This window comes from Equus caballus, chromosome 10 (genome assembly GCF_041296265.1).
Source record: "Equus caballus isolate H_3958 breed thoroughbred chromosome 10, TB-T2T, whole genome shotgun sequence".
NCBI lineage: Eukaryota > Metazoa > Chordata > Mammalia > Perissodactyla > Equidae > Equus > Equus caballus.
This window is the reverse complement of record NC_091693.1, coordinates 20,295,327-20,309,097: the sequence shown is the minus strand read 5'-3', so window position 1 is coordinate 20,309,097 and position 13,771 is coordinate 20,295,327. Positions and strand designations below refer to the sequence as shown.

At 55.4% G+C, this 13,771-nt stretch overlaps 1 protein-coding gene across 11 annotated transcripts in view; it reads right to left on the bottom strand.

Moving 5' to 3' along the window:
* The window catches only part of MYH14 (myosin heavy chain 14), a 101,292-nt gene that overhangs the window by 33,134 nt on the left and 54,387 nt on the right, over positions 1-13,771 (bottom strand). For all 11 annotated transcript variants that reach the window (XM_070224755.1, XM_070224760.1, XM_070224754.1 and 8 more), the window contains 8 exons: positions 13,240-13,427; positions 10,056-10,177; positions 7,779-7,848; positions 7,524-7,684; positions 6,115-6,223; positions 5,432-5,563; positions 3,897-4,103; positions 975-1,112 (listed from right to left, as the gene is read on the bottom strand). In XM_070224755.1, the coding sequence (XP_070080856.1) occupies positions 975-1,112; positions 3,897-4,103; positions 5,432-5,563; positions 6,115-6,223; positions 7,524-7,684; positions 7,779-7,848; positions 10,056-10,177; positions 13,240-13,427 (1,127 nt within the window). The remainder of the gene's footprint in view (positions 1-974; positions 1,113-3,896; positions 4,104-5,431; positions 5,564-6,114; positions 6,224-7,523; positions 7,685-7,778; positions 7,849-10,055; positions 10,178-13,239; positions 13,428-13,771) is intronic.

Below are 13,771 nucleotides of genomic sequence, written 5' to 3'. Positions count from 1 at the left end.
TAATTAAGTCACAATTCGTGGTTCCGTTTATTTCCGGTGCTCACTCATCCCTCTCCCCGACCTGGCTGTGAGGGCGTAAATGGTTTTCCAGTTGGTTGGGTGTCATCGCCCCTGTGCCCACCCCAGTCCTGGCGGTGGCAGGTTAAAGAGGGCGGCAGATTCTCCACCATGTCCCCACCCAGGGGTAGAGTCTCCTCCCCACCCTCGCATCGGGGCTGAGCCTGGGGCTGTTCTCAGCTCAGGGGCTGCAAACCACAGCCTGAGGGCCAAATCCGGCCCACGGCTTGTTCTGATAAATAAAGTTTTATTGAGACACAGCCATGCCCATCCGAGGACAAACTGTATGTGGCTGCTTTCAGGAGACAAAGGCGGAACTGGGTGGTTGTGACAGAAGGCGTGGCCCGCACAGCCACAGATGTTCACCCTCTGGCCTCTTAGGGAAAATGTTTGCCAACACCTGAACTACAGAATTCAGCTGGAAGGGACGTGGTGTCGCTTCCAGGCTTAAGCTTTTAGAGGCCTGGCGGCTTCCGCTTCCTCTTCCCGGAGCCCTGTGCTGCTGGGGAAGAAATCCAGGCTCTCCGGTGGGGGGAGAGAGAGGCCACACGAAGGAGCACAGACACCCAGCGCCCGCCACCGCGTCATGGTGACCGCCGGAGAGAGCCACCGGGAGAGGAGGAGGAACCCACGGATCAATGGGATGCAGTGCAACGGTGCCTGTTTGCAGCCCCGCGGCTGGGGGTGTCATGATGCAGCGAGAGGTAACCACACACAGTAGTTGCTCAATAGAAACAGCTGCATGTGGGTGTGACCGAGAGGCAGGGAGAGAGAAAGGGTTAAAGGCACAAACAGCCACGATGAGAGCGACAAAGACCCTAGAGGTGGGGTGACCTGGGCACAGACGCAGGGAGGGACCCACGTGCCCAGCGGAGCCCCCCACTCGCCCCACCCTTGGGGGCTCGCCAGCCACCGACCTTGCTCAGCTTGGCGTTCTGATCTTCCAAGAGGAGCAGGTCTTCCTCAAACTTCTTCAGCTTCGCCTCGGTTGTCACCCTCTCCAGCTCCAGCTTCTGCCTGGCCGCCTCCTCAGCCTCCAGGTGGGTCTCCAGCTCCTGGGAGGGAGGAGGGCGGGGTGAGGACCGGGGGGCCGGGGGCCGGGCTGCCGTGGGAAGGATGCAGCGGGTAGACCACGGACCCCCCGGGGCGCGTGGCTCAGACAGGTCCACGCTCAGGGCGAGGCCGGGAAGGACAGCACCCCGACCGGCCTTCTCATCTCCTTCACTAGCCCAACAAGCATTTACTGAATGGTGAACATGCGTCAGGCCCTGTTCTGGGCACCGAGGACAGAGAAAGATCTTTGTCCTTGTGGAAATGACATTCCTGGGTAGGTGTGAAGATTATAAACAACCCACATGACGAAGAAACCCATTCTCCAGATGGCCGCTGTCTGCCACGGTGGTGACCAGGCACGTGTGGCAACTTGTGGTGTGAGACGGGGAATTAAGAGTCAGTATCACGCAACAACATGGATGGACCTCGAGGGCATGGCGCTAAGTGACATAAGTGAGACAGAGAAAGACAAGTCCCATGTGACTGCACTTATATGTGGAATCTAAAAAGCAGAAACAAAAACAAAAAGCCTGAGCTCATAGATACAGAGAACAGACCGGTGGAGGCCAGAGGTCGGGAGAGGGGCCAGGAGAAAGGGGCTCAAATGGCATAAACTTCCAGTTATGAAATAAATAAGTCCTGGGCCTGTAACACACAGCATGGCGGCTGTCGTTAACGCTGTGTTGCGTGCTTGAAAGTTGCGCAGAGTAGATCTCAAAAGTTCTCATCAGGGGGCTGCCCTGTGGCCGAGTGGTTAAGTCCGTGAGCTCTGCTTCGGCGGCCCAGGGTTCACATCCTGGGCGCAGACACGGCACCGCTCATCAAGCCACGCTGAGGCGGCGTCCCACATGCCACAACTAGAAGGACCCACAACTGAAAAATATACAACTATGTACTAGGGGGATTTGGGGAGAAGAAGATGGAAAAAAAAGAATATTGGCAACAAATGTTAGCTCAGGGCCAATCTTCGAAAAAAAAAATGTGTTGAAAACCAAAAAAAATTTTTTTTAAAAGTTCTCATCACAAGAAAACAATTTTTCTGTAACTGTGTAAGGGGACAGATGTTAACTAGACTTTAACTAGAGTTATTGTGACCGCGTCGCAATGTATACAAATAGCGAACCATTATGTTGTACACCTGAAACTAACATGTTATACGTCAATTCTAACTCGATTTAAAAAAAGATTCAGGGGCCGGCCCGGTGGTGCAGCAGTTAAGTGCGCATGTTCCGCTTTGGAGGCCCGGGGTTCCCCGGTTCGGATCCCAGGTGTGGACATGGCACTGCTTGGCAAGCCATGCTGTGGCAGGCGTCCCACATATAAAGTAGAGGAAGATGGGCACGGATGTCAGCTCAGGGCCAGTCTTCCTCAGCAAAAAGAGGAGGATTGGCAACAAATGTTAGCTCAGGGCTAATCTTCCTCAAAAAAAAAGACTCAACATTATGTGCTGCCTTGATGTCTGGTAATATTGGGAGGACATATAATGTCGGAACCACAAGTCCTCCTTCCCGCTCTGCTCCCACAGACAAAGTCCCCTCACCAATAACCCCCCTTATCAGGGGGACCAGGCACAGTGATAACAGGCTGCTCACCCCTCTGTAGTGGACTCCAGCTGCCTGCCAGCCCTCGGAATTATCCAAACAAACCCATCACGTCTCCCTGCAGGACCCAAGGGGTCACCTCACCCTCTTGTTACTATGAAGCCTGCCTCCCACAGCTGCAGCTTGAACACACCATTCCTGAGTGCAACCCTCATGTGCGTCTCTGTGGCGGGAGACTGCTTCCCTCAGGCTGTGGGTATCTGTGACTAATAAACTGCCATCTGGCTCTTCTGTGAAGGGTCGGGTGTGGTGTGTTAGACCATCTCCATAACTGTCGGGCAGGAACCCTCCCTCAGTGATGGAGGCAAGAGGAGGCAATTAAAACACTACTGAGCTCTTGAAGTGTGCTCAGTGTGACCGAGGACTGAATTTTCAATTTAATTTAATTTTACTTATTTTAAATTTAAAGCCAGACACTCAATTATTCACTGGAAAACTTTTAAGTATGTTTGGAACAACTTGGGTATGTAAATCTACTTTTTCTTTTTATATGATTTCTTTTTTTGGTGAGGAAGATTGGCCCTGAGTTAAGATCTGTTGCCAATCTTCCTCTTTTTGCTTGAGGAAGACAACCTGTGCCAATCTTCCTCTATCTTCTATATGGGATGCCGCCACAGCATGGCTTGATGAGCAGTGTGTAGGTCCATGCCCAGGATTGGAACCTGTGAACCCCGGGCCACCGAAGTGGAGAACATGAACTTAACCACCACACCACCAGGCCATCCCCTATAAATCTACCTTTTAAACAGAAGAACTTATGAAATATAAATGCCAATGAAGTATCACCAATGAAAATTTAGCATCTGAATGGAGATGTGCTGTAAGTGTAAAATACGTACTGGATTTTGAAGGGGAACCATGGGAGAGCAACCTGCCTGCAAATGCAGCAGCACAGAGGCAAATGAAGCCAGGAGATGGACAGAAGCAGAGTACTGAGGATATCACTTGAGCACCTGGATCCAGCCACGCCTGAAGCTTATCCATTCTAGTCTCCCATTATTTGAAACAAAAAAAAATTCTTTTTGCTTAAGCTACTTTGAACTGAGTTTTTCACAAATCCGTGGCCAAAAGAGACATGGTGTACAGAAGCAAAGGTGGGCGGGGTAGACAGAACGGTTGGGGGAAGGTGGCCTCAGGCATGCCGGGTGTGTACGAGAATGGGGGGTGGGGGAGGTGGGTCCAGACCTGTATATGCTGCTGCAGTCTCTTCTTCTCACTTTGCAGCTGGCGGCTGCACTCCTCCTCCTCGCCCACGCGGGCCTCCAGCTCCGACACCACCAGCTCCAGCTCCTGCTTTCGGCTTGCCAGCCGTCCCCGCGTCTCTTCGGCCTCAGCACACAGCTCTGCCTCTGCTCGCAGTTGCTCGGCCAGGCGGTTGCGCTCCTCTTCCAGCTGGGGACGGGGTGGGAGGTCAGCGGGCAGCAGGCGGTGCTCCCAGGACAGCCCTCGGTGGAGCACCAGGTCCCTCCTGTACCAGGGTTTGCTTTGCCCTTTGAGGCCCGGGGGGGGGGCAGGGGGGCGGGGTGGGAGACACAGTCCCCCAACCCATTCCTCCCTCAGGTCCCCATCTCAGGATGACCCTGCATCCCCTTAGACATGGAGTCAGACCCCTAGGTGCCACCCTCCCCCTCATCTCCCCACAGCCCATCAGGCCCCAGCCCCGTCCCTCCCGGCCCCTGACTCTGTCTGCCCTGCCCCCTCCTCTGTCCTCACAGCCCCAGCAGGCTCAGGCCTCGTCCTCTCTCAGTGGACTCTCTCCTCAGCCTCCTCCCCAGCCTCCCGGCCTCCAGGCTCTCTCTCTCTCCAGTCCATCCTCCAAATAGCCCCAGAGAACCCTTTCCACCGTCTCTCATTTCATTTAATACTCCTACGCTAGAAATTTAACCACAGGAAATGATTCCGGAAAATTAGCAAACAGAAAACTGGTCAAGGAGAGGTTTGCTTCAGCATTATTTTAAGATACCAAAAATATTGGAAACAATAGAAACCCCACGGTCTGTGTACCATAGCCCTGCCCCGCATCCTAGAGCCCACTCCCTGAACATGGTGGCTCGACAGGAACCAGCCCCCCACCCCAATACCCTGTCTGCACCCCAAAAGCCCTGCTCCCTGCCAGTGGCGGCTCAACCACACCACACAGTTCCAGCCCAGGAGCCCCGTCCCTCAAACCTGGACCCGCCCACAGCCCCGCCCCTCACAACCTGGCTCCACCTACAGCCCTGCCCCACCCATGGCCCCCCCAACACCTTGGTTCCACCCACAGCCCTGCCCCACCGTGTCCCCACCCCTCACCATGGCTCCACCCACAGCCCTGCCCTACCCCCTGGCCCCGCCCCTCACACCCTGGCTCCACCCAAGCCCCGCCCCAGCCCATGGCCCTGCCCCTCATGTCCTGGCTCCACCCACAGCCCCGCCTCTCATGACCTGGCTCCACCCATGGCCCCACCCCTCATAACCTGGCTCTGCAGCCCTGCCCCACCCATGGCCCCCCCAACACCTGAGTTCCACCCACAGCCCTGCCCCACCGTGTCCCCACCCCTCACCATGGCTCCAACCACAGCCCCGCCCTACCCATGGCCCCGCCCCTCAAACCCTGGCTCCACCCACAGCCCCACCCCAGCCCATGGCCCTGCCCCTCATGTCCTGGATCCACCCAAGCCCCGCCCCACCCACGGCCCAGCCTCTCACACTCTGGCTCCACCCCAAGCCCCGCCCCTCACCTGCGTCAAGCGGTCCTGGAGCTCGCCCACCTCGCGGGCGCTCTGCTGCTGCAGCTCCTGCACTTTCTGCAGCTCCTGCACCCGCGCCTGCAGCACCTCATCCTGCCGCGTCACCTGCAGCAGTGGCTTCACCTGCAGAGGAGGGGGGATGGGGATGTGGAACAGCCGGCTGCCACCGCGGGAGCCCCTTGGCCCTGGAGCTAAGAGCTCCCACTCTGAGCTGGGCTCCATTCGAGGCCAGGTGCTCCACTGACCCGCTGCGTGAGCTCGGGCAAGCACCTTAGTGTCCCATCTATGGAATGGGGATGGTGACAGCCCCGGCTTCACCGCGTTTTCGGGGTGAGTGAATGAGCGAACACGGCTATTCTGTAACACCGTTTCTCAGGGTTCTCAGCCCACAGTCCGGAGTGAGAGGTGCTCGTGACACTGTGTGATTCCGGTTGGAGCGACAGGCGCCACGCACACCCGAAGCCATCCTGTATCTCTTTTACCCATGCTGGTTTGAGTCAGATTTTTTGGGTCACTTGCTACCTAAAGAATCCTAACAAAGTCTGAGCTGATCGGTCCCATTTTACAGATGCAGAAAACTGAGGCCCAAACAAAGGAAGTCACCTGACCCAGCAGACCTGGCTGCCAGGTCCCGTCCCCTCGCTGCTCGGCCCGCCCCCCCCAGGCGCCCTCACCTTGGTGAAGAGTCGCCACCACTGCCAGTGTCTCAGCTTGAGGTAGGCTGCACAGTTCCGCTGCATGACCCGCAGGGCGCTTTGCTGCTGCTGACGCTTCTGGAAGGCCCTGCGGGGGGCGGGGGGGCGCGAGTGGGAGAGGGAAAGATGGGCCCCTCCAGGCCCTGTCCCCTTGGCAAGAGAGCGAACGAAGCTCCCTTCAATTAGTCAACCGTCATGAAATGCCTACTGTGCGCAGGCACCGTTCTATTATTGATAGATCGTGGGGTCCCCCTGCCCTCGACTCTCTCTGCCCTGTCTTCCTCTCTGTGCACACAGCCCCAGTTCAGGGCTCATCTTCTCCCACCTGGACCCTCACTCCAGCCTCCTCCTGGGCCTCCCAGTCTCCAGTCTATCCCTGACATGCCTCCAGAGGGGTCTGTCTACACCCAGAGTTCACCCGCCCCTCCCCTGCTCCCAGCCCTGCCGTAGCTCCCCAGTGCCCCTGGACAAGGCCTCTGTCCCTCAGCCTGGTGTTTGGGGAGCCCTTTGTCCTCTGATCCTTCCTCTGCACCAGTTCCAAGGGGGCGGGGGACTGCCCTGCAAATTTCCTGCGTTCCTGCAGTGTGCCAGGCTCGCACATCACCAGGCCTTTGCACAAGCTGTCGCTCCTGTCTCGAACCCCCCTCCTGTCCTCCTTCATCTTCCTGGTTGTCAAGTGTGATCCGGGGGGGCGTCCTGGTCTGCAGCAAGGCCTCTGCTGAACTTGTATGACCCCCATCAAAGCACACCCCCCCCGAACTGTGACGCTTCACGCCGGTGCACTGCCCCGTCCAGACTGGAGTCCCTCCAGGGATCGGCCAGGTGGGTAACCACGTCGACCCGGGTGGCCCGGGGCTTTCTCTGTGTTAGCATGGAAAATCATGCATCCTGGGAACCCTCCAGTCCTGGACAAACCGGAATGTGGGTCACCCGCTGGCTGGCTGAGTCCAGCTCTTCTCTGTGTCCCCGGCATCACTCAGCACAGGGCCTGGCCCACAGGGGCTCCAGGACTGTAGAACCAAGAAGCCTGGGCATCCAGTGGCTCCATCCCATTGTTTTTCAATCCTCTCACCATCTTGGAGGCCCTGACATCTGGAACCTTCTGATCAACCCCTCCTTCCTCCAGTCTCCCAGGCCATCTGGTCAACCCCTCCTTGCTCCGGCCTCTGGGCCATCTGGTCAACCCCTCCTTGCTCAGGCCTCTGGGGCCATCTGGTCAACCCCTCCTTGCTCAGGCCTCTGGGGCCATCTGGTCAACCCCTCCTTGCTCAGGCCTCTGGGGCCATCTGGTCAATCACTCCTTGCCCTGCCCTTTGGGGCCATCTGGTCAACCCCTCCCTGGCCCGGCCTTGGCCAACAGGACCCCAGGAGACCGGGTGGTGGCCCACCTGCGAGCGAGGTATCCCCGGGCAGCTGCCTGGAAGGACACAATGATGTCTGTGACCTTCAGGTCCCGCTCCTCTTCCAGCTGGGCCAGGACCCCCGCCCGGAAGAAGATCTTGCTCTGTCCCACACGGTAGAGGTTGGGGTCCAGTTCCAGGGCCTGGATCTGTGAGGGGTAGGGGAGAGGCGATGAGGGGGGAGGTCCCAGCCCGCCCTCCACCCCCTGCACCGAGCACTGCTGGGCTCTGCCCCACACTCACCATCTTCTCACAGGCCTGCTTCCCATCCATAAAGCCCTTGGGGATGGCATTGGGCGTCAGGATCTCATATCTGCAGTGGGAAGGGAAGGGTGGGGGTGGAGAGTTACAGCAAACTGTTGCTGAGCTCCTGCCATGGCCGGGCACTGGGCTCAGAGTGACAAATAGCAATGACGATGGGAACGATAAGAACAGTAAGAAAAAACGAACATTAGAGCATTTCCTGAGTGCCACCCACAAGACCTAGAGGGGTTTTTTTTTTTTTTTTGGTGAAGAAGATTGGCCCTGAGCTAACATCTGTTGCCAATCCTCTTCTTTTTGCTTGAGGAAGATTATCACTGAGCTAACATCCGTGCCCATCTTCCTCTATTTTATGTGGGATGCTGCCACAGCATGGCTTGACAAGTGGTGCTAGGTCCATGCCTGAGATCTGAACCCGCAAACCCCAGGCTGCCAAAGCAGAGCACATGAACTTAACCACTATGCCACCGGGCTGGCCCAAAGACCAAGAGAATACCACCACCCAGGGCAACATCAACAATACAAGTTGCCACTCCGTGGACACCTACCACGTGCTGACTGTGAACATTTTCTCACATCACCACCATCTCACTGAGCCGCCCAACAAAGGTGTGTCTCAGAAGGGAAACGTGAGCACAACACCAAATAGCAGCCGATGTTTCTGAATACTTGTTACGTGTCAGGACTAAGCTCTTTAGAGCACTTTCTTTCAAATTTCTGAGTGCAACTCAGAATAAAAAAATACATTTAATAAACACAGACGTGTCTGCCCTCAGAGTCTCTTCCCTGCTGTGCCCTCTCCCCGGGACCTTGACGTTTCATAAAAAATAATGCATATTATATATACCAGACATATAGACACATAATATATATGTCATATTTTATGCCTGGTGACTGAGAAAATGGTGTGTGTGTATCAGAGTTTCTCATCCCCAGGGATCTTCTTAAAAGGCAGATGCTCATCCAGTAAGTCTGGGGTGGGGCCTGGACGCTGCGTTTCTGACAAGCTGCTGGGTGCTGCTGGTCCAGGGCCCACACTTTGAGCGGCAAACTCCGGCCCTGTGCCGTGTAGTCCAGCAGCTGCCGGCCACAGGGAGCTACTGAGCCCTCGAAATGCGGCCTGGGCAATGGAGACACCAGACTTTCCATTGTGTTTCATTTTAACTAAGTGACATGGGAATCGAAAACCGCAAGCAGAGGCCGGCCCGGCGGCGCGGCGGTTAAGTTTGCACGTTCCGCTTCGGCGGCCAGGGGTTCACAGGTTCAGATCCCGGGTGTGGACATGGCACTGCTTGGCACACCATGCTGTGGGAAGCGTCCAACATATAAAGTAGAGGAAGATGGGCACCGATGTTAGCCCAGGGCCAGTCTTCCTCAGCAAAAAGAGGAGGATTGGCAGCAGTTAGCTCAGGGCTGATCTTCCTCAAAAAACAAATAAATAAATAATAAAAATAGGAATAAAAGAAAACCGGGAGCAGCATCAAATATTTTTCTGTTCAACACAATTTCTTTGTTTTGGGAGGACCACATTTCACACTGACCGCCGGAAATTTAGGGTCCGAACTGAGATGCACCATCAGCGGGTAGACACAGGCCACATCTCGAAGACTCGGTAGGACAAAAAAGAACGCTCGATATCTCACTATTAATTTTTTGTATTGGTTCCATGTGAAAATGATCCTATCTCCTGCCTGTAGGGGGTTAAGTAAAATATCTCGGCAACGTTAACTTCGCCTGTTTTCTTTCTACATTAAAAAAGGCGGCTGCGAGATCGTTTGCAATCGTGCCCGGGGCTCCCGCGCTGTTTCTCACACGGCGCTGCTGTGTCCAGCTGTGAGTGGCGCGATCTGGGTTATGATATGAATTGGGTTATGATGTTCACCACACTAGTTGTTTCTTAAACTGTGATATTTTCTGTTCTAGCCTATTCTGCCTTGAAAGACATTATCATGCAAGATGCGGATTGCAACACGGGGCTCTATGCCTTTGTCCCACATCCCAGAGGAGGAAGCTGAGAATTTGCCAGAATTTGCCCGGAGTTCCCGGGATCAGAAGTAGCAGCGGGGGGATGGGGAGGGGGGTGGGGTGCGGTGGGGTGGGGGTGGGGGTGGGGTGGAATGGGGGTGGGGGTGGGGGTGCGGTGCGGTGGGGTGGGGGTGGGGTGGGGTGGGGGAGGGGGTGCGGTGCGGTGGGGTGGGGGTGGGGTGGCGATGGGGATGCAGGTCTGGTGGCCCCGCGCGCCCGCCCCCGCACACGCACCGCTGCCGGAACTCCTGGAAGAGGATGCGGTTGGGGAAGCCCTGGCGGCAGATGCGGATGCCCTCGAGGACGCCATTACAGCGCAGCTGGTCCAGCACCAGCTTCGGCTCCAGCTTCCCGGCCTGCGGAGAGCGGGGATGGGGACGCGGGGTCGGCGGCGGCGGCCACACGGGGGGGCGGGGGGGGGCACCCCGACGGCCGAGGCAGCGTCACCCGGTCCAACCTCTGCTTTAACTGCGCACCTACTATGTGCCAGGTGGAAATGCCTGACCCAGGGCCGGGGGGTGGGGAGCGGAGCTCACAGTCCAGTGGGGGAGACTGACAATAAATGAGGTCAAGAGATGGCTAATAAACGTCGGAAGTAAATAAATAAAAAGTGCTAAGGAGCAAAGAGCAGCCGGGAGCGAGGGCCGGGCGGGCTGAGGCGGCCCAGCCATCCTTATTTTTGGTAGCTGACTTCGGTTCTCTTTTCTTTTTTAATTGCCTTTTTTTTCGCCCCAAAAGTAATAGACAAGGGGTAAAAATCTCAACTGTACAAAATTCAAATGATACGTTCTGAAACAGAACTCTTGCCTTGCCCAGAATAGTCAACACAACCCCCAGTTTCTTACAGAACCTTCTAGGTCACTTGTTCTCCCACCCCTGGTTACACACTGGTGCCCCCTGGGAAGCTTAACAAAACAAAACCAATGCCCCAGCCCCGGCCCAGGGTAGAATCTGAATATCTGGAGAATGGAGATTAAAACGTGAGAACCAACAGTCTGGATGTTTCTATTTTTCTTTTTCTTTTTCTTTTTTTTTTTTGGTGAGGAAGATTGGCCCTGAGCTAACATCTGTTGCCAATCTTCCTCTTTTTTTTTCTTCCCGAAGCCCCAGTAGATGGCTGTATATCCTAGTTGTAGGTCCTTCTAGACCTTCTATGTGGGACGCAGCCACAGCCATGGCTTGACGAGTGGTGTGTAGGTCCGTGCCCAGGATCCGAACTGGCGAACCCTGGGCTGCCAAAGCGGAGCAGACGAACTTAACCACTATGCCACCAGGCCAGCCCCTGGACCTTCTCCTAGGGCTAACTAGGCATATGTATGTTATATTTATGCAGTCATCAAACACTTATTGAATATCCACAGTATAGCTGTGGCTGGGGCTTTTCTAGGCACTGGGGTCTCAGCAGTGAAAACCGAGATGAAGCCCCTGCCGGAAGGTTATGTCCCAGCAAAAGGGACTTCCTATTGCCACACGACTATGTACGGTCCCTGCTTGTTGGTAATAGGCTTCAGTATTGTGGGAGGAACCTCTCCCTCCCCTCGGCTCTCAGCCCATCAGTGGCCAGGACTGAGCTCATCCTGGCTCCCTGTGTGGTCATGTGACCCCAGCCCAGCCAATCACAGTGGCTGGTTCAGGGGCAGGCACAAGAGCCATCCTGGGCCAATGAGAGCCAGCCCTGGGACTTGTGTTAGAGTCACTGGGGCAAGAGGCTCCCTCTTTCCCTTAGGGTTGCTGAACTGGGAGAATGAAAGCCTGGAGCCACTGGTGGCCACCCTGCCACCCTGAGGAGAGAGAGAGAGAGAGAAAGAGAGCAAGCGATTCCTTCACAGTGAAGGAGACACACAGAAAAGCAGAGCCAAGTAAAGGAAAAAGAATCCTAACACCATGATTTGAGCACCTGGATCCAGCTATACCTGAACCCGATACTGGAATTTTTAATTATGTGAATTTATACATTCTAACTTTTGCTTACAGCATCTTAATGATTCTCTCACAATCAAAAGAGCCCCAAGGAAATAGCTGAAAACAGCTTGAAATTGGAAAGAATATATGGAACAGTCTCACAACATTTTATTTTCTTCCTTCTTTCTTTCCTTCCTCTATCCCACCCTCCGACAAAACATGTGGCAGGCTCGAGTGGGGAGGTGCCCAGCAAGGTCAGGAGACTGATTACATAAAAGGGGACTGAGAAAATAAGTCAATTTGTAGGTTATAGGACCTGGATTTCTCACTGTTGCAAAAAAGAGTTACAAATGTGCACAAGGGGAAAAGTTAACGCAAACTCTGTGAGGTTGGACCGGAACTTGACATCCTGGTGAGAACTTAAGTTTTCAATATACAAAGAAAGTTACAGAAACAAATATAGCAGTGAATGCGCATATACACGTGTATGCAAGCATGTCCGTTCGTGCGTATACGCAGCTCTGTTGACGGCGAGGCCCTGGGAGGGACATGCTAACGCCACCGAGCACATCGGTCACCGGATCTCAGGCTCTACGCCCCATTCTGCACAAAAGAACCAGGGCTCCTGGGGGAAACGGCCGCGTCTATGTGTGCCGTATTTCACCCAGTCTAAGCCCCCATCCACTGTAAAACCCGCTGTGAGTGTAGACACCCCCAGGAAAAAAAGCCTCCTGCCACACCCAATGTCACCGATGCTACCGTGGGAGAAATCAACGTCTCAGATTTGGTGAAATACGGTATCTGCAGATGTGGAAACGGAGATGCACACACACATCCACCCACCCAAGAACCACCGCTACTTTCTGAGGACAGTGTAAGCCGTGGGCACCTAATTTTGTGGTCTCATTTCCTACTCATGTTGACTCATCTCTACAGGGCCCATCCTCTGATTTTCCCAACAAGAAAAGCTTTCGGTGGCCCGGGAGGCCAGGCATGGTCTCCCCACACCTACATGACACTCTCGGCTCCAACAGTCTTCTTTCCATCCTTTGCACCTTCCATGCTCTGGCCTACCTACCACTGGGCCTTTGCACGAGCTGTTCTCTGTTTGGAAGACCACTTATTCTTCAGAGCTGAGTCATCACCTCCTCCAGGGAGCCTTCTCTGACTTCACTGACCAGATCTAACCTTATGCGACATGTATCAGCCCTACAAACTCAGCTGGACATTGGTGGTTAATTGAATGTCTGTGCTCCCCATTGGAGTGTGAGCTTCCTGAGAATAGGGGTTGGCTGTGCTTTTTCCTCTGGCACATAGTAGGTGCTCAATAAAATTTAAGTCCCGTGAACCAATGAGTTTTCCCAACAGAGCCCTGAGTCTGAGAGGGAAGCAACTTGCTCAAGGTCACGCAGCCAGTCAGAGGCGAGCCTGGGAACAGGCGTGGCCCCAGCCAAGTCCGCCGGCCAGGTCTCTCCCTGCTGCCCGAGCCGCCCCCATCCCGGGCCGGGTCACTCACCCTCTTCTCGTGGTTGGGGATGATACAGCGGACGAAGCTGGGGTTGGTGTTGCTGAGTGTGGCCATGAGGCGGCTCAGGGACTCCTTGTAGAGCTGGCCCACCGTCCGGAACATGCCCCGGCGGGGGCGGCCACCCGGCGGCCCGTCCCCGAGGCTGCTCACCTGCTCCAGCCCCACGATGCCCTCCACTGTGAGGAGGAAACAGAGGTGGAGAGAGAAGTGGGTCAGGGGTCAGTTTGAGGGGACTGGGCCGGCCAAAGGTCAAGGGTCTTGTTATCGATAGGACCAGGCTCTTTACATAGGAAACACCTCGCACAACCGGGTGAGGGAGGTGCCACCAGCCCCACCGGACTGACGCGCAGACTCAGGTTCAGAGAGGTGGAAGGCTGTGCCACAGGCCACACAGCTTAGAAACCGCAGATCCAGGATCTGAACCCAGTGGGGTGAGTCCTCTTGAACCCTAACCTCTGACCCCTCTTCCGCTCAAGGACACGATTTCCGTTTTCCTCATCAACAAACGGTGATGACAATG